This window comes from Chelonia mydas, chromosome 19, assembly GCF_015237465.2.
Source record: "Chelonia mydas isolate rCheMyd1 chromosome 19, rCheMyd1.pri.v2, whole genome shotgun sequence".
NCBI classification, from domain to species: Eukaryota; Metazoa; Chordata; order Testudines; family Cheloniidae; genus Chelonia; species Chelonia mydas.
The window spans coordinates 14,302,584-14,323,821 of NC_051259.2; the positions used below are offsets into that span (position 1 = coordinate 14,302,584).

General features: G+C 46.2%; 1 protein-coding gene across 1 annotated transcript in view; it reads right to left on the reverse strand.

Annotated features, from left to right (window-relative positions):
• Positions 1–21,238, reverse strand: part of MATN1 (matrilin 1) — a 46,736-nt gene that overhangs the window by 12,544 nt on the left and 12,954 nt on the right. Inside the window, exon 3 of the mRNA XM_007066099.3 lies at positions 2,794–3,016. Within this exon, the coding sequence (XP_007066161.1) occupies positions 2,794–3,016 (223 nt within the window). The remainder of the gene's footprint in view (positions 1–2,793; positions 3,017–21,238) is intronic.

A 21,238-nucleotide genomic window follows, 5' to 3' on the forward strand; every position in this document is an offset into this window, starting at 1 on the left:
CAGAAGACAGGATACTGGGCTAGATGGACCTTTGATCTGATCCAGTATGGCCATTCTTATATTCTTATGTCATGCAACTCGGTGGCAGAGCCAGGAATAGAGCCGATGTCTCCACAGTTCGAGTGCAATACCTTATCTACTGGACAACTCTTTCTCCAACACCCACAGCAGTAGACCACAATTTACTTCACTATTCAACATTGTTTAATGAAAATTTTGCAATTTTTGTTATTCTTTGAATTGACCATGAATAACTGTGAACAGCCAACATTCACTCTTCCAGCAGTATGGGTTAGTTGTGCTTAGTCCAATAAATCACATGAGATCATTGCTGTTCTCTGCTTAGATTAGTGCACAAGCAAACTTAAAGTTCATTTTACAGTAATACTTGCACATTCAGCTTTAAATTTTCTGTCTGCAAACACAAGCGCCGGTAGAACTTGACCTGGGCCTGAGCAAACAAAACTGGAATTGAAGTCAGTAGGCACATCCAGTACTCAGCTCTGAAAATCAGGCCCGAGTGCATCAGCGTTGGTCGAAAGCAAACACAAAGGTGTAACAAATCTGGGGGAACCAATTCATTTACAAATCAGGCAAGTATTTGTAGGAAATAGTGTATGTCAGTATTTACCTGGCTTTACCACAACCACAGGGCCTGATTCAAAGTCCATTAAAGTCAATGGGAGACTTTCCATCTGGTCCATATATATGGGGTGGGGGGAGAGACAGAAGGGGAGGAAGAGGAGTACAAATACAAGAATGCTCAAGCCTTCTGATTGTTCTAAACAAAGAAATGTTAACCCCTAGCATTTATAAGCAACCCTACCATAATGAGTGTGTTAGCACATCTGCAGTATAGAAAAGAGGAAATTCAACCCTGGGCAGAGGATACAGACAAGAACTATGCACCATTTAAGTCCCACTTGAGTGCTCAAAATAGGCCTTAAGTTGCCTAGGCCTTGAGCTGTCCTGGTGCACCAAGGTGAATCCTCCCCCTTGTGGATCTCTAAGACCTTCACAAAAGGAGATAAGTATCATCATCATTTCATCATTGGGGAAAATAAAGCAGTGAGGTGAAGTGATTCTCCCAAGGTCCTGGGAACAGAACTCAGGTCTTTTGCCACCCAGCCCCTGTTCTATGTACTAGCTTCTATGTACTGGCTCAGCGGCACATTAGCTCCATTTTATAGCTGGGGAAACTGAGGCAGCCATGGTCTCCATAACAAGTCAGACGGCATTTGACTTTGGGTAAGTTGGTTCCTATGTCTGTTCCTAGACTTTGTTTGTGTAGTTAGATTGTAAGCTCTTTGGGCCAGGGACTGTCTTCTTGTGTTTGGATGGTGCCTCTTCGAGCTACTGTAATACATATTATAGAGTATGAATCTCCTGCAAACTCCTATTCACACCTACAAGTAACACTTGTGATAGTTGGGGACTGTGTCTTTAAGGGCTGAGCTTCCCAGGCCGAGAGTCTGGGGAAGGTGCTGTGAAGCTCTTGTTGTCATTCACAGGTGTTGCATCTGGACACAAAATAAAGGAGATCTCTGGCAAGCATTGAGGCCCAGACCCTCAAAGGTATTTAGGCTCCTAAATCCCATTGATTTCACTGGAAGTTAGGAGCCTTCAAGGATTTGGTCCAGAGTGATCACCAAACACAACACTGACCCTCATGGGAGGGCATTGCTATTTCAAACAAAACTGTAGAATGCAGCTGCAAAAATACTCATTTCCCGTGTCAACTGAACAGGCCCAGGGATTCTACAGTTTTGTTTGAAATAGCAATGCCCTCCCATGAGGTTCAGTGTTGTGTTTGGTGATCACTCCGGACCAAATCCTTGAAGACAGAACTATGAGATGCTCTGAGACTGATGTGTAACAGGTCATGATTCAATCTTTCTGCTGAAAATGTGTGAGGGTAACTAAGAGCAGCATGGTGCCCAGGCTGTGTGCGCCGGTGTCAATGTTGAATCTAACGTGAGCCATGTCTTTTAATCAGATGCAGTTGCACATACAGTATTGAAAACCAGGTGTTCAGATACTAAGGGAATGGACATCCAGATAAAACCTTGAGGGTGAAATCCTGGACCAAGTCAAGTCAATGGAAGTTTCTGAAGCAACTGAAGATTTCACCCTGAGATTACAGATTTTTGAAATTTCTCCAACAGTTGAAATTTGAAAAAAAAAAATGGGGGATATGTTTTCATGACATTGTGACATTTCCGCCTCCCCCCCTTTTTTGGAGTGGTTCTACTGCCTGACTGGCAGAGATTTTTCAAATTTGGAAATTTTCTAATTTGGGGGGAAAGAAAGGAGGGAAAGGTCAATGTTTCCCTTTTCATTTTTTTCAGCCAGCTAGGAGCTAGAGAGCTCAGAATACTTTTATTGAAAGAACATGTAACGAACCTGTGGAGCTAACTGCCAATAGACACTATTGAAACCAAGACCTCCGAAGGATTTTTTTTAAATGATTACAGAGGAAATAGAACACCCACCATTATATTAGATACTATTTAATAATGTAAGGGATATGAAGCTTCCTGATTCCTAAAACTCATAGCTGGGGGTTAGAAGGAGATTTCCCTTATGGGGTGATTATTCCATTATCCCCTCAAGAATGTCCTCCACCTTCCTCTGAAACAGTTAATAATGGCCACGGCTGGACACAACACTGGGCTACATGGACTTCTGTTCAGATTCAGTCTGGTAATTGCTATGTTCCTTTGTTCCTGTCTGTTCAACAAGGAAGGTCTGGCCCCCCACCTCAGATCCTCTTGTAGCTCCTTTAGGACTTACCACAGAAGGCCTCTTGAAATTTTGTGGCCAGTTTCTCAATGACGCTGTAGCTCTCTACATAGTCCACGTGCTCATCCAGCGGCTCGCTGGCCATTTGCCGAAGAGTGTTCATGTCCACTCGGCCCACGCCGATGGCAAACAGCTCAATGCCAAGGGATCTTGCCCTTGCTGATACATCCTTCACGCCATCCTGGGGGCGTCCGTCTGTCACAATGATTGCCACCTAAGGAGAAGAGGAAGGGAAACTAAGAGAAGAAATGATGGACTGTCCCCCTGCAATCCAGCACGGTAGTTTTTCTACAACATGGATGTGAGCATAGTGTTTGCTTAGGGAGGAATCTGTCTCAATAACTAACTTCTTCATATCCGTGGAGTTAAAGCCCCATACAAAAAGTGGAACCATTATTTCCTTTCCCCACAACACACCAGAAAATCAGCATGGCCATTTTGTCTGCCACCATGGTTTGTTCATTTCTGGGCTGCAGGGGTTAAATTGACATTATCTTAAACATCTTAAATAGGGGTTGGCTGTATGATACCAGATTTAAGGAAAACAGAGTAAAGACAGCCTTCTTAACACACAGCATTAACACTGGATCAAACTCAACAGTTATTGCTCACCCGAAACTCCTGCTGAAGTTAATGGGAGTTCTGACTAAGTAATGGCTGGAGGAGGGAATTGGCCCAATAACAGTGCCTTTAACTCCATCTGAGGATATCAAAGCACTTGGCAAACATTAGATGATTAAGCTTTATCTCCATTTTACAGATGGGAAAACTGAGGCATAGAGAGACGAAATGGCTTGCTTAAGGTTAGTGACAGAGTCAACATTTTTGACTCCTAGGTCCCTGCTATAAACAGCAGGGGTAAGATACAGGCACATTTAAGTCAATGGCAAAATTATCATTGGCTTCAATGAAGCCGAGTGAACTGCTAAACCAAATCAAATCTGTTTCACAGGCAAATGCCCTTGGTAATAGAGAAGATAAAGAAATGTGAGAAGAAAAATTCAAGAAATAGCTAGCAGTAGAATTTTCAGTGACGCATCAACACACAGGTCATTAAGGTTAAGCTGAGAATCAGCATTTACTACCATACTCCATCGCTTGTGTATTATTCACCTTCACATTTACACAGTAGAAATCACAAGTAGAGCGGGGGAATGTTTTTGGCAAACAGTAAATTCACCAAGAAATGCATTTTTGGGGGTACCAAAACTATTCATGAATTTGGGTAAAATCTAGCAAATCGTTTCAAACAAAATAGTATGATGGGATAACATGATTTTGGTAATTAATTGATCTTTAAATATTCATGGTAAATAGGCCTGGTGGGATGTTCATAGAATCATAGAATCAGAGAATCATAGAATATCAGGGTTGGAAGGGACCTCAGGAGCTCATCTAGTCAAACCCCCTGCTCAAAGCAGGACCAGTCCCCAATTAAATCATCCCAGCCAGGGCTTTGTCAAGCCTGACCTTAAAAACTTCTAAGGAAAGAGATTCTACCACCTCCCTAGGTAACACATTCCAGTGTTTCACCACCCTTCTAGTGAAAAAGTTTTTCCTAATATCGAACCTAAACCTCCCCCACTGCAACTTGAGACTCCTTGTCCTGTCCTCTTCTACCACTGAGAATAGTCTAGAACCATCCTCTCTGGAACCACCTCTCAGGTAGTTGAAAGCAGCTATCAAATCCCCCCTCATTCTTCTCTTCTGCAGACTAAACAATCCCAGTTCCCTCAGCCTCTCCTCATAAGTCATGTGTTCCAGTCCCCTAATCATTTTTGTTGCCCTTCTCTGGACTCTCTCCAATTTTTCCACATCCTTCTTGTAGTGTGGGGCCCAAAACTGGACACAGTACTCCAGATGAGGCCTCACCAATGTTGAATAGAGGGGAACGATCACGTCCCTCGATCTGCTCGCTATGCCCCTACTTATACATCCCAAAATGCCATTGGCCTTCTTGGCAACACGGGCACACTGCTGACTCATATCCAGCTTCTCGTCCACTGTCACCCCTAGGTCCTTTTCTGCAGAACTGCTGCCTAGCCATTCGGTCCCTAGTCTGTAGCGGTGCATTGGGTTCTTCCGTCCTAAGTGCAGGACCCTGCACTTATCCTTATTGAATCTCATCAGATTTCTTTTGGCCCAATCCTCCAATTTGTCTAGGTCCCTCTGTATCCTATCGCTGCCCTCCAGCGTATCTACCACTCCTCCCAGTTTAGTATGTTAGATGGGGCGGGATCTGAGTTACTACAGAAAATTCTTTCCTGGGTATCTGGCTGGTGAATCTTGCCCATATGCGCAGGGTTTAGCTGATCTCCATATTTGGGGTCAGGAAGGAATTTTCCTCCAGGACAGATTGGAAGAGGCCCTGAAGGTTTTTCGCCTTCCTCTGTAGCATGGGGCACGGATCACTTGCTGGAGGATTCTCTGCTCCTGGAAGTCTTTAAACCACAATTTGAGGACTTCAATAGCTCAGACATAGGTGAGAGGTTTTTCGCAGGAGTGGGTAGGTGAGATTCTGTGGCCTGCGTTGTGCAGGAGGTCGGACTAGATGATCATAATGGTCCCTTCTGACCTTAGTATCTATGAATCTATTAATCTAAAAAAAAAATGAAAACAAAAATGTCAGAAATGGTTCATTTTTAAAAAATGAAAAGAGCCATTTTGAAACTATCATTTTTAAATGACAGTTTTGTTGAATTCAAATGACATTTTCAGAATGAAAAATGTCAAAAATGTTTGAGGTGACATGTCATTTTGAAAAATGTTTCCTTTTGACCCATATTAAATCTTTTCAGTTTTTCTTTTTGGCAAGAAAAAACAAAAATCCCGCAGTTTCAGTTCAAAACAAACCAATGTTTATCCATATCTTCAGTTCGGCCATTGAACCAAACAATCTGTTATTTACTCAGGGCTAATCAGAGAGAACTTGGATAGAGAACTCACCAGTTGCTTAGTTAGGGTAGCTTTAAGGCTGCCCTCCATTGCAGTGGGGGGCAATCTCATCTGATGCTAGGATCTGGCCCTTGGTTTATATGAAAGATGAGCAAACCTCAAAAGATGTGAGCCTTCTATTCTGATAAGTGCCCATAAATTCATGTGCTTAGTGGAATGACCGTAACCTTTTGGGAGCTGTAAAAATTGGAGTTAAAACTACAGCTGATTGGAACATTTTGGTTGAAATGAAATTTCGCTAAAAGCACATTATTTCATCACTCCTCTTTGCAATGACATAGATATTGCTTTTTTCATCAGAGATAGAATGTCTCACGCTCAACAACCTGGTGGTTATAGTATTAAGCAAGGATGTAGAAGACCTTCAAGTCCCTGCTCTGCCTTATTCAGAGTAGAGTTTATCATCCCAGATCATTCTAAGGGCAGGTCTACACTTACAATGCTGCATTGGCACAGCTACACCTAAGCAGCTCCACCACATTGCTGCTAAATGGTATTGTTGTCTTTCAGACAGCTCTATTTGAAACCTAACAAGAGCACAAGATCTCTGGCGTTTGCTATTTCCAATGGTGACAGAAATATTGCGAGCACAGTCTCTCGTGGTTCAACTCTTCTGCTTCTGGCCAGATTCTGGAAATGTGGGTGTGAAAACGATTAATCTGTGAAAATCATCACTGCACGCTGTAAGATTAGTCTCTATCAGGAGAGAAATAACATTCCATTGAGATGTAACGTTCTTTCTTCCTTTACTGACTTGCAGCTTCAATAGAAATATCAGCCAAAGTCAAGCAGGGCTCCCCTACCTCCTGTTTCTGCAGAAACTACCCATGCAATCCATTCTTTTCGCCAGAAGAGAGAGCCATTGATTCAGCAACTCTCTGTGAAAAATGCCACTGAGCAAATGGCAGCATAAACAGCTTTGCTTTCATGCGCTGTGGCTCTGAGATGCGCTGCTACTGATTACAGCTTATCAACATGATGCATTATCAATTAGCTTTAGTGAGGGACAGTACCCAATGAACAGGGTTCTGTCAGTGGTTAAGTGTCTCTCTAATAACATCTATCACTAGCAGTTGGATGCACTCCTTGCATTTTCTTTGTCTGAGGCAGATAAGTGAAGTGAAGCTCCCAGGCTAATCATAGAATATCAGGGTTGGAAGGGACCTCAGGAGGTCATCTAGTCCAACTCCCTGCTCAAAGCAGGACCAATCCCCAATTAAGTCATCTCAGCCAGGGCTTTGTCAAGCCTGACCTTAAAAACTTCTAAGGAAGGAGATTCCACCACCTCCCTAGGTAACGCATTCCAGTGTTTCACCACCCTCCTAGTGAAAAAGATTTTCCTAATATCCAACCTAAATCTCCCCCACTGCAACTTGAGACCATTACTCCTTGTTCTGTCATCTGCTACCACTGAGAACAGTCTAGATCCATCCTCTTTGGAACCCCCTTTCAGGTAGTTGAAAACCGCTATCAAATCCCCCCCTCATTCTTCTCTTCCACAGAGTAAACAATCCCAGTTCCCTCAGCCTCTCCTCATAACTCATGTGTTCCAGTCCCCTAATCATTTTTGTTGCCCTCCGCTGGACTCTTTCCAATTTTTCCACATCCTTCTTGTAATGTGGGGCCCAAAACTGGACACAGTACTCCAGATGAGGCCTCACCAGTGTCGAATAGAGGGGAACGATCATGTCCCTCTATCTGCTGGCAATGCCCCTACGTATACAGCCCAAAATGCGAGTGGCCTTCTTGGCAGCAAGGGCACACTGTTGACTCATATCCAGCTTCTCGTCCACTGTCACCCCTAGGTCCTTTTCCGCAGAACTGCTGCCTAGCCATTCGGTCCCTAGTCTGTAGCGGTGCATTGGATTCTTCCGTCCTAAGTGCAGGACTCTGCACTTGTCCTTGTTGAACCTCATCAGATTTCTTTTGGCCCAATCCTCCAATTTGTCTAGGTCCCTCTGTATCCCATCCCTACCCTCCAGCGTATCTACCACTCCTCCCAGTTTAGTGTCATCTGCAAACTTGCTGAGGGTGCAATCCACACCATCCTCCAGATCATTTATGAAGATATTTAACAAAACAGGCCCAAGGACCGACCCCTGGGGCACTCCACTTGATACCGGCTGCCAACTAGACATGGAGCCATTGATCACTACCCGTTGAGCCCGACAATCTAGCCAGCTTTCTATCCACCTTATAGTCCATTCATCCAGCCAATACTTCTTTAACTTGCTGGCAAGAATACTGTGGGAGACAGTGTCAAAAGCTTTGCTAAAGTCAAGGAACAACATGTCCACTGCTTTCCCTTCATCCACAGAGCCAGTTATCTCATCATAGAAAGCAATTAGATTAGTAGGCATGACTTGCCCTTGGTGAATCCATGCTGACCGTTCCTGATCACTTTCCTCTCCTCTAAGTGCTTCAGAATTGATTCCTTGAGGACCTGCTCCATGATTTTTCCAGGGACTGAGGTGAGGCTGACTGGCCTGTAGTTGCCAGGATCCTCCTTCTTCCCTTTTTTAAAGATGGGCACTACATTAGCCTTTTTCCAGTCGTCCGGGACTTCCCCGGATCGCCATGAGTTTTCAAAGATAATGGCCAATGGCTCTGCAATCACATCCGCAAACTGCTTTAGCACTCTCGGATGCAACGCATCCAGCCCCATGGACTTGTGCACGTCCAGCTTTTCTAAATAGTCCCAAACTACTTCTTTCTCCACAGAGGGCTGGTCACCTCCTCCCCATACTGTGCTGCCCAGTGCAGCAGTCTGGGAGCTGACTACCTTCGTGAAGACAGAGGCAAAAAAAGCATTGAGTACATTAGCTTTTTCCACATCCTCTGTCACTAGGTTGCCTCCCTCATTCAGTAAGGGGCCCACACTTTCCTTGACTTTCTTCTTATTGCTAACATACCTGAAGAAACCCTTCTTGTTACTCTTAACATCTCTTGCTAGCTGCAACTCCAGGTGTGATTTGGCCTTCCTGATTTCACTCTTGCATGCCCGAGCAATATAATTATACTCATCCCTGGTCATTTGGCCAATCTTCCACTTCTTGTAAGCTTTTTTTTTGTGTTTAAGATCAGCAAGGATTTCACTGTGAAGCCAAGCTGGTCGTCTGCCATATTTACTATTCTTTCTACACATCGGGATGGTTTGTCCCTGCAACCTCAATAAGGATTCTTTAAAATACAGCCAGCTCTCCTGGACAAATTTCCCCCTCATGTTATTCTCCCAGGGGATCTTGCCCATCAGTTCCCTGAGGGAGTCAAAGTCTGCTTTTCTGAAGTCCAGGGTCCGTATTCTGCTGCTTTCCTTTCTTCCTTGTGTCAGGATCCTGAACTCGACCATCTCATGGTCACTGCCTCCCAGGTTCCCATCCACTTTTGCTTCCCCTACTAATTCTTCCCAGTTTTTGAGCAGCAGGTCAAGTTGAGCTCTGCCCCTAGTTGGTTCCTCCAGCACTTGCACCCGGAAATTGCCCCCTACATTTTCCAAAAACTTCCTGGATTGTCTGTGCAATCAGTAATTCCACTTCCATTACTGAGTAATGGTCTCAAGTTGCAGTGGGGGAGGTTTAGGTTGGATATTAGGAAAAACTTTTTCACTAGGACGGTGGTGAAACACTGGAATGCATTACCTAGGGAGGTGGAAGTTTTTAAGGTGAGGCTTGACAAAGCCCTGGCTGGGATGATTTAGTTGGGCATTGGTCCTGCTTTGAGTAGGGGGTTGGACTAGATGACCTCCTGAGGTCCCTTCCAACCCTGATATTCTATGATTCTATGATTCTTTAAGCCCATTGACAACCTGCACAGATCGGATATGGGCCTGACCCAAATCCACAAATCTGATCCCTGGGGATGTCTGATATCCAACCAGAAGCCTGGATCCAATGGAAATTAGGGCTCAAGCTCTGAGCAGCTGAGGACCCAAAATTCACATCAGTTCCTGAGCTTTGCTGCTTGAGCTTGTGTTTAGCGTTGCATGCTGGGGATGCAGCAGGGCGTTGTGGCTCGAACTCAGGCTGGACATCAGGACACCTGTGTTCTTGTCCCAGTTTTGCCAGTGACCTGCTCTGTGACTTTGGGCCAATCAGTGTGTCTCTTTCTCCTTTCCCCCACCCCAGCATTTCTCTGGCATGGTGGAACTGTCTGTGGCTATATCTACATCTGGAGCTGGGGGGGGTGGGGTGAGCCCCAGCTCATGTAGACATACCTATGCTAGCTCTTATGGAGCCAGCATGCTAAAAAACAGTATTGGTGGGATAGTACAAGCAGCAGTGAGCGGTGGAGGTCCAGTGGATTTGTACTCAGTACAGCTAGCCCATGCCCCAGCTGTACTGGTGTGAATATTGTGGCTGTGGCAGAATTTTAGCAAGGGGGAATGTAAGGGGACTGCTAACCCCTTACTAACATTCAGTGGGGTGTTTTGGTTGGCTAGCTCCCAGTACTAAAAGGGGAAGGGTCTATGGGAAATCAGGACCCTGAGACTGACAACCCCAGGACAAATGGGGAGAGGCCAATGCTCCAGGTCAGCCTGAATAACAGGCGAGCAGGCTAATCAGGGAGTCAGGAGGCCAGGGAGGTCCTGTCGTCTGTGTGAGCTGGAATTGCCTGGGTCAGACAGAGTGGGGCCGAGCTAAGGAGCAAGCAGGGGCCCAAGCTAAGCCGGGGAGCAGAGCTGTGCCAGATCCCAAGGGACCAGAAAAGCAGCCCAGAGAGAGCAGACCCTGTCCTGGGAGTGGAGCTGCAGCCCCTAAGCCAGGGGCACAGCCCAGAGAGAGCAGACTTGCCCTGGGAGCAGAGCTGCAGCAACCAGAGCCAGAGGGGCCAGAAAAGCAGCCCAGGAAGCAGGTCAGTGCTGGGAGCAGAGTCACAGAAGCAGCCTGCAGAGCAGACCTGTCCTGGGAGCAGAGCTGCAGCAACCAGAGCCAAAGGGGCCAAAGAGGCAGCCCAGGGAGCTGGAGGCAGAGCAGCAGCAGCGCTGAGACCGAGTGGTGCAGCTGGGGCTGGAGCTGTCTGGAGCTGGGTGCGGTGAGCAGCTGGGGAGAGCGAGGGGGACCCTGGGCAGCGGGCCCAGCACAGGGAGACGCCTCAGCCAAGAGGCTCTGCAGGCCAGGCTTGGATCGTAACCCCGACAGGGCAGGGGCGACACTGGGCAGAAGGGTCCTACCACTTAGAGCCTGAGAGCATGTGGCCACCACCAGAGCAAGTGTCCAACCCACAGCATCCCTGCAGCACGGCCAGGGCCTGAGCAGGAGGCTTGGGACTTACAAGGAACAGACTGTGAACTGCCCTGACACTCCAGAGACACTGTTTGTGATGTTCCCTGCCACAGAGCGGGGTGATGTGTTTCCTTTAACCTTTTCCATTTTTTCTTATTCTTTTTAAAATTAATTGTTGATTAAATATGTTGCATTTGCTTTAACTTGTATGTAACGGTCAGTGGGTCAGAGAAGTGCCCATTGCAGAGAGAGTACCCCGGAGTGGGGACACCCTAGTCCCTGTCCTAGGTGACCACAGTAAGGTTGGGGGTCGAGGCCCCCCCCCAGGAATCCTGGGCCCAGCCTTGTTGGGGTTGCGAGGACTCTGCCAGACGGGAGTGTGGAAGGGGAGTCCTCAAGGGCAGGGAGGCCACTGGGTAAAGGAAGTGGGAGCAAGGACTCAGATCCTTTCACTAGCCCACTTCACCGGGGTAGTGCAGAAGCCAGGAAAGTTCCCCACAAGAGCGGGACTATTCCCCCGCTTACACCTGCATTGTTTAGAATTCTAACCGGTCAGCCCCACTGAATACAGTGGGTGTAGCCAGGATGAAATTTGGCTCACAAGATGGGAAAACAAGAACTTCAGTCTTGAAAGATGATGATAACAAGAGCAAAGCATTTAAAAAAGGAAGTAAAAACTGCAAAATGTCTGTCTATAAAGTCCCTCCCATGACACACTAGGAAACTCCGTAACCGTGGAGAATAAAAAAGAAATGGAAAGACCTGCAGTGAATAAAGATCTGTCTGAGAGATAGGAAGATAAAGCAAGGGGAAAATGGCCAGTTCTCTACCTAGCGGTGTGCTCAGGAATCAGGACTAAGAATTGGGTAGTTGACTTTATGGGGTGGGTCCTCAGTTGATGTAAATTGCTGTAGCTCAATGGGATGAACTGTGTGTTAGCCTGATTTGCTGATGGGGTGACATTTTTTAGGCTAGTAAAAATGAAGGGGAATTGTGAAGAGCTCAGAAGAACTGGGGTGATATGGATGGCAGCGCAGACCAGAGCGGGGCAATAATGCACATTGGAAGGAATTATTTTAAACTACTTGGAATGGATTAGTGGGCTAAAGAGCCTGACAAGAAAGCTGTCTGTTCACTGTGCACAACCGTCAAAGCAGCATATCAATGTCAGGCTATATTAAACAAAGGAACAGAGAAGGATACGGAAAATATTATAATGGCATTATATAAATCAGTGGTACATCCTAACCTCGACCCAGCCTTGGTCTCCTCATCTTAAAATAGACAGCTGAATTAGAGAAGGGCTGAAGAAGATAGAGAAAAATGGAGAGAGGTCTGTGGGGCAAAGTCGGATTGAGTGATGGGTGTGTTTCATAAGAGAAGGAAATTAAAAGCCTGTAGCTATTTATTTAATCTGAAAAGATGTAGAGGAAGAGAGGATAAGGTGGAAGTATATATAATAATGGTATAGAAAAGGCCAGTCAGATACTTCAGTTTATCCTCTCACAGGCACCCAGTGCAATTAAACATCAGTAAAACAAAGGCACAGGATTTTGGAGGGAAAGGGGATATTTTTTGACCAAGGAACCAGCCAAGGTCAAAGGAAGCTGGCTGGACCGGAGAGAGAGAGAGAGCAGACAACATGCTCCAGTGGAGAACCATGAGAAGAAAGGTCCAGGAGAGAGGATTTGGAATCCAGAAAGGACACTGACCCAAATCTTGAAGAATGCTCCAGAGTGGTGAGGAAAGGGCATACAGGTGTTTTATTGTTTTGTCTGGATCTATATATTTTTTGTGCTGTCTGCAGTAGAGAGTGACTGGTTTGGGAACCCATTTGCAAAGTCTGTGTGTTATGTGCTTCAATTATCATGTGTCCCCGGAGAGGTCAAGTGTAAATCAGAGTGCCCGTGAGGTTGGAGCTCGGGGAAAGGGTGAGCAGAGGCTACTGGGGAGTCTGGAGGAGCCAGCACTAGGTAGCTAGATGGTGGGGGTCTCAGCTCTCAGAATAGGGTGCTCCCCAGAGGATCTGCCCCCCAAAAATGTTCCTAAACTCTGCTCAGACTCAAGAAAGCTTAAAAACACTTGGGATCCTGCACATGGGATTCAAGCATAGCATCCTAGTGTGTATTGAGAAGGCAGAGCTAGACAAGGGCTTTGACACCGTCCGACAGCTGTTTTGTGGCCTGCGTAAGGTGCATTTGATGGGTTCCAGCTGACATGAACGCAAGTCTCAAAAACCACCACCACAGTTTGGCACTAACTGGCACTCTTGCTGGCACTGTCAGCAAAGAAGCCAAGGACCAAATGGTCCATAAAGATTCAACTACCCGTACCCCCATCCTGGATTAACCACGAGACCTTTAACGACCTGAAACTCAAATATATCTAAGTGGGGGAATGGTCCTGCTATTGTGGGGGACTCTTCTGTCTTTTATACACTAACCGAATGAAATGGGCTCGCGAAAGGATTTGAGTTTTCGCTTCCAATTCCTTTACCCAGAGGCCTGCCTGACCTCGAGGGCTCCCCTTCCACTCTCCTGTGTGGCAGAGTCCTCGTAACCCCAACAAGGCTGGGCCCAGGATTCCTGGGGGGCTCGACCCCCAACCTTGTCATGGTCACTTAGGGCATGGGCTAGGGTGTCCCCACTCCTGGGTGCTCTCTCTGCACTGGATGCTTCCCTGACTCACTGATCACTACATACAGCTCAAAGCACATGCAATTTATTAAACAGCAATCAATTTTAAAAAAATAAGGAAAAAATGGGAAAGGTGAAAGGAAAACCCGTCACCCTGCTCTGTGGCCCGGGGACGTCACAACCAGCGTCTCTGGGATGTCAGGGCAGTTCGGTCTGTTCCTCACATGTCCCAGGCCCTGGCTGTGCTGCAGGGATGCTGTGGGTCAGACACTCGCTCTGGCGATGGCCACATGAACTCAGGCTCTAGGTGACAGGATCCTTCTTCCCAGTATCGCCCCTGCCCCATCAGGGTTACGATCTCCATCCAAGTCTGACCTGCCAGGCATCTTGGCTGGGGCATCTCCCTGCGCTGGGCTTGCTGCCCAGGGTCCCGCTTGCTCTCCCCAGCTGTTCCCTGCACCCGACTCTGGACTGCTCCAGCCCCAGCCCCACGACTCTGCCTCAGCTCCAGCTCCTCTGCCTCCAGCCCCCTGGGCTGCTTCTCTGGCTCTCTGGCTGGCATGGCCCTGCTCCCCCTGCTCAGCTCGGGTCCCTGCTCTCCCCTTAGCTTGGCCCCACTCGGTCTGACCGAGGCCATTCCAGCTCACAAGGAGGACGGGACCCACCCTGGCCTCCTGACTCCCTCATTGGCCTGCCCACCCTGTCAATCAGGCTGACCGGCAGCGTTGGCCTCTCCCCATTGTTCCTGGGGACTGTCAGTCTCAGGGTCCTGATTTCCCATCCACCCTTCCCCTTTCTTTTAGTACTGGGAGTGAGCAACCAAAACACCCCCACTGAGTGTTAGTGAGCGGACAACAGTCCCCTTCCTTTTTTTCCCCCCAGGGATCATAGAATCATAGAATCTCAGGGTTGGAAAGGACCTCAGGAGGTCATCTAGTCCAACCCCCTGCTCAAAGCAGGACCAATCCCCAATTTTTGCCCCAGATCCCTAAATGGGCCCTCAAGGATTGAACTCACAACCCTGGGTTTAGCAGGCCAGTGCTCAAACCACTGAGCTATCCCTCCCCCCGTTCGACCCATGTACCCTACATCAGCTTCAAGGCACCCGGCACCCCATGACAGGGATCGCAAGTCCATTAGCTGTCGTTAGCTGTACAAATCGGGTCTTATGCGTGGTCAGATCTCTTTTAAGTAGTTTCGGAAATATGATTCAGAAATAGTGGTGCTTCTGAGCCAGCGTCTATCAAACAGTGGGTTCTCACCCCTGCTTTAGTTATTTCCACTGTCACGCAGTCCCCGAAAGCTCGGCCACAGAAGTCGTTGAATACACTAACATCAACAGGTTTCAGAGTAGCAGCCGTGTTAGTCTGTATTCGCAAAAAGAAAAGGAGTACTTGTGCAACCTTAGAGATTAACAAATTTTATTTGAGCATAAGCTTTCGTGACGAAAGCTTATGCTCAAATAAATTTGTTAGTCTCTAAGGTGCCCCAAGTACTCCTTTTCTTTTAACATCAACAGGGTCCTTTTCCTCACTGCTGACATGCTGGCCTTTTCCTTGGGACAGCCATAGAAACCCTTCACTTGGCCTTCTGATGGTGGGCTACTCACTCCTGGTGTCTCTTGAATTTCAGGCCCTGGGACTCCAGTCTCCTCAGTGTTCAATGTCGGCTAGTATGTCTTGGTCTTTTGCAAGTGTAACAAATGTACCTTTCCAGCTCGTCCTTCAGTGGAGATCTTCGGGACCCTGAAGCCCTTGGATATTTTGGCATATTAGTGGAGGTTTTTCCTTTCAACACCTCAATCATCACTTTCAGTATCTCCCCCTGTTGGACCGCCAGTTTTTGGACAGCTTTACTTAAGTTTTCCAATGTTAGCTGTGTTTGGGGCAGGGTCTTTTCCCCAGCAGCTGCATTCACTAGGCCCCCACTTCGTGTACGGGGGTTAGGCTTGGCCCTCTCTGCCAAAGGAACTTCCTCTTCTGACCACATAATGGTAGCCTGCATGAGTTCATGGAACTTCTTACTGGGCTCTTCCTTAAACCTCCTTTTCATTTCACGGCGGAAAGAATCATCCGGGAGCCCCAGCACTAACTGCTCTTTCAGAACTGTATCTGGGTCTGGAACTCATCGAGGGTCTCGCCGCTCCACTTTGCTCATTCTCTCCTGGAGATCATACTCATATGCCCAGACAGTTTACCAGGCTCCTGCTTTCTCTAAAAGAACTCCTTTAGTCAGGTTCCAATAGGTACCTTGTCTTCATACACTTCTAGGGGGAGTTCAAAATACCTTTTATTTGTCTGCCAATGCCATGAACTTTACTGTGGCCTTGGCCTGGCCGTTGCCATGTTCCTCTATGAAGTCCACACAATTTTTTTCAGGTACTCTTAGCACACACAGAGCCGCCTTTGCAGACTTGACCCACTCCTCTACTGTAATGTCTCCTGGTCTAGTCAGGAAGCTACCAAACTCTGTGACCTTCTGCTCCCATGGGACATAAATAGTAGGGGGGTTCTTAGCTTCTGCTGCCTGTTGGTCTATTACTGCCTTAGCCAGTGATAAGGCTTTTTTCTGTTCTGTTCTAGCTTGTTGTAATGCCTCAGCTTGGTCTCACAATCTGCACTGAAATTCAGCAAACTGGGCCTGTACTTTTTCAATTCCAGCCATGGCAGGATTTTTGACCAGGCCTGGACAGTGCTACCAGAACTCAACAAGTAAACCAATGGGGTGGACCCTGTGGATAGGATCCTGTTTGTGACACCAATTATGTAAGCGGGGGACTGGTCCCGCTATTGTGGGGAACTTTCCTGTCTTATACGCTACCCCGGTGAAGTAGGCTAGCGAAAGGATTTGAGTTTTCCAGGTGTCTTGGCTGGGGCATCTCCCTGCACTGGGCCTGCTGCCCAGGGTCCCCCTCGCTCTTCCCAGCTGCTCACCGCACCCGGCTCTGGACTGCTTCAGCCCCAGCTGCAGCCCCAGCTCCTGTCTGACCCAGCACTGCTGCTGCTTCTCTGCCTCCAGCTCCCTGGGCTGCTCCTTTGGCCCCTGCTCTCTCCTTAGCTTGGCCCCACTCTGTTCCAGGCAATTCCAGCTCAGATGGAGGACGGGACCCCCCGGCCTCCTGACTCCCTGATTAGCCTGCCCCCCCGTCAATCAAACTGACCTGGAGCATTGGCCTCTCCCCATTGCCCCTGGGGACTGTCAGTCTCAGGGTCCTGATTTCCCATCAACCCTTCCCCTTTCTTTTAGTGCTGGGAGCTAGCAACCAAAATACCCCACTGAGTGTTAGTGAGGTGACAACAGTCCCCTTACATATAATTATACAAAAAAGTTGAAGCTAGGTCAAATTGTGAAGGATGAATATAAATAAAGAACACAAGCACACAGGGACAAAATTAGAAAGGCCAAGGCACAAAATGAGATTAAACTAAATAATGACATAAATGGTAGCAAGAAAACATTTACAAATACAATAGAAGCTAGAGGAAGACCAAGAACAGGGTAGGTCTATTACCCAGTGAGGAAGGAAAGATAATACCAGAAAACACAGCAATGGCCAAAGTGCCTTTTTTTGTTTCAGTTTTCACCAGAAATGTTATCACTGATCGAAAGACTAACATAGTAAACATCTGTATAAATAGGATAGGATCTGAGGCTAAAATAGAGAAAGAAAAAATTAAGTATAACTTAGACAAGTTGGATGTCTCCAAGTCTCAGGGCCTGACAAAATGCATCCTAGAATACTTACGGACCTGGTTGAAAAGATCTCTTACCCATTAGCAATTATCTTTTGAGATCTCATGGTGGATGGGAGAGATCCCAGAGGACTGGAAAAGGGCAAATATAGTGTCAATCTATAAAAAGGGGAATAAGAACAACCCAGGGAATTACAGACCAATCAGCTTAACTTCAGTACCTGGAAAGATAGTGGAGCAAATAATCAAAAAATCAATTTGTAAGCCCCTAGAATAGAATAGTGATAAATAACAATCAACATGGGTTTGTCAAGAACAAATCATGTCAAATCAAACTCATATCCTTCTTTGACAGGATAACTATCCTTGTGGGTGGGGATATATCTTGACTTAGGAAGGCTTTTGATACTGTCTCACATGACTTTCTCATAAGCGAACTAGCGAAACATAGGCTAGACAAACCTGCTATAAAAGGGGTGCACAGCTGGTTGAAAAACTGTACTCAGAGAGCAATTATCAATGGTTCACAGTCAAGCTGGAAGGGCATATCAGGTGGGGTCCCACAGGAATCTGTCCTGAGTCTGGTTTTATTCAGTAGCTTCATAAATGTTTTAGCTAATGGCATAGAGAGTACACTTATAAAGTTTCCAGACAATACTAAGCTGGGAGGGGTTGCAAGCGCGTTGGAGGACACAATTAGTGTGATGTTACACCCTATAATGCTTTATAGAAATAGGCTTATGAGTGTAAATATGACATAACTGGAATATGTTTAATGCTAGATATGCCATGTAACATATCTTTGCAAAGGTTATGTTCTTCTGCATGTATTCATCCTATTTGTATGTGTGTACCATTTTTATATCTGAAGTTATGAGCGTTGGCTCTATGCTTGTATTTAAAGTGTTTGCTGTAGAAAGCAGCTAAGGTAGATTTGGTCACCATTGTGTGAAGGTGTTATTCAAGTAATTGGGAGTACTTGGTTAACAATGAACCTTGACAGACGCCAATCCACATCTGAGCTTTCCTGGGAACATCCTGTAGAAAACTGAGTCATGCATGGACGTGTGACTTTCCCATGTGACTCCAAAACTCCATTTTGTAGCTGGACTCTACACGGGGGGGCGGGGGGAGAGAGGTTTCCACCCACAAGAGAGAAACTATATAAGTCCCTGGGAAAACCCCTCCATTTTGTCTTCTGCTGGCTCAAGAAATAGTCTCTCCACCCCAAGGAGATGCCTGAAAGAAACTGGAACAAAGTGGGGAGGGGTAGCTCAGTGGTTTGAGCATTGCCTGCTAAACCCAGGGTTGTGAGTTCAATCCTTGAGGGGGCCATTTAGGGATCTGGGGCAAAAATTGGGGATTGGTCCTGCTTTGAGCAGGGGGTTGGACTAGATGACCTCCTGAGGTCCCTTCCAACCCTGTGATTCTGTGATTCTATTCTGTGATTCTGTGACAGTAACTACTGGGGTGGGAGTGACTGCTGGACCCAGACTAGAAGAAGGCTAGTCTGTAAAAGAAGCTTATTGGAATATCTCTGAGGGTGAGATTTCATCTGTAATCACTTTCTTACTGTATTAGGCTTAGATTTTGGTGTTTTATTTTATTTTGTCTGGTAATTTACTTTGTTCTGTCTGTTATTACTTGGAGCCACTTAATCCTACTTTTTGTGTTTAATAAAATCACTTTTTACTTATTGATTAATCCAGAGTATGTATTAATACCGGGGGGGGGGGGGAGACAAACAGTTGTGCATATCTCTCTATCAGTGTTATAGAGGGCGAACAATTTATGAGGTTTATTTGGGGTTTGGACCCCATTGAGAGTTGGGTATCTGAGTGCTGGAGGCAAGAACACTTCTTAAGCTGTTTTCAGTTAAGCTTGCAGCTTTGGGGGGATGTAGTTCAGACCTGGGTCTGTGTTTGTAGCAGTCTAGCATGTCTGGCACAACCAGGCAGGGCACTGAAGTCCCAAGCTGGCAGGGAAAACAGGCTCAGAGGTAGTTTCCGCACATCAGGTGGCAAACTCCCAAAGGGAGTTTCTGTGATCCAATCCATCACAATTAGAATTCAAAATTATCTTAACAAACCGGAGAAATGGTCTGAAATAAATAGGATGAAATTCAATAAAGACAAATGCAAAGTACTCCAGTTAGGAAGGAACAATCAGCTGCACAAATACAAAATGGGAAATGACTGCCTAGGAAGGAGTACTGTTATAGTAGATCAGAAACTAAATATGAGTCCACAATATAACACTGTTGCAAAAAAAGCAAACATCATTCTGGGATGTATTACCAGGAGTGTTGTAAGCGAGACACAAGAAGTAATTCTTCCACTCTACCCAGCATTGATGGGGCCTCAAATGGAGTACTGTGTCTGGGCACCATACTTCAGGAAAGATGTGGACAAATTGGAGGAAATCCAGAAGAGAGCAAAAAACGATATAAAGTCTAGAAAACATGATCTATGAGGGAAGATTGAAAGAAAAGGGGGGGTTGTTTAGTCTGGAGAAGAGAAGAGCGAGGGTGGACATGATAAGTCTTCAAGTACATAGAAGGTTGTTATAAAGAGGAAGGTGATAAATTGTCCTTGTTATCCACTGAGGACAGGACCAGAACTAATGTGCTTAAATTGCAGCAAGGGAGATTTAGGATAGACATTAGGAAAAACTTCCTAACTGTCAGGGTGGTTAAGCACTGAAACAAATTACCCAGGGGGGTTGTGGAATCTTCATCATTAGAGGTTTTTAAGAACAGGTTAGAGAGACACATGCCAGGGATGGTCTAGATCAGTGGTGGGCAACCTGCATCCCGCGGGCCACATGCGGCCCATCGGGGTAATCTGCTGGCGGGCCGCGAGACAGTTTGTTTACATTGACCGTCCACAGGCACGGCCGCCCGCAGCTCCCAGTGGCTGTGATTCTCAGTTAGCTCTGGAAACATGAGGAATGAAAATCCAGTCACTTTCCAAGGTCCCTAAATATGACTTTAGGTGCCTAATTTTAAGCAGCCTAGTTTGAACAAATTGGCCTTACTTATTCTGTTTTTCAGCTCCCTTCATCTTTTAAATGAGGAAAATGGTCCATAATAATCACTGGGGTAACTCTGTGGAGGTTGGTAGAGTTGTGCTAGGGTTGACTTTGGCTGTGAGGCTGAATTTATAAATATTTGCAAAGGGCGCAGGGATCCCTAGATGGAAGGTGCCAGAGAAATACAAAGTCCAGATTAGATTTCAAAACAATCTTGACAAATTAGAGAATTGGTCTGATATCCACAAGATGAAATTCAACCAAGACAAGTGCAAAGTACTTCACTTATTGGGTGACCCGTGGTTCTTGTGTTATGTGAAGGAGTAAATATTTCCTTATTCATTTTCTCCATGGCATTCGTGGTAAGAACAGCCAGACTTAGGAAGGAAAAATCAAATGCAACTACAAAATGGGGAATGACTGGCGAGGTGGTAGCACCGCTGAAAAGTGCTACCACCTCGCCAGTGGGTGGGAGCGTTAGTGGAGTACAAATTCAATCTGAGTCAAGAATGTGATGCAGTTGCAAAAAAGGCGAATATCACTCTGGGGTGTATTAACAGGAATGTCATATGGAAGATACAGGAGTAATTGTTCCTCTCTTCTCAGCACTGGTGTGGCCTCAGCTGGAGTACTGTGTCTAATTCTGGGTGCCGTTCTTTAGTCAAGATGGTGATAAGTTGGAGAGAGTCCAGAAGAGAGCAACAAAAACCATCAACGGTTTAGACAACCTGACCTATGAGAAAAGATTTAAAAAACTGGACATGATTAGTCTTTAGAAATAAAACTGAGGAGGGACCTGATAAGTCTTCAAATACGTTAAAGGCTGTTACAAGCAATTGAACTGTGAGCCACTGAAGGCAGGACAAGAAGTAATGGGCTTAATCTGCAGCCAGAGAGATTT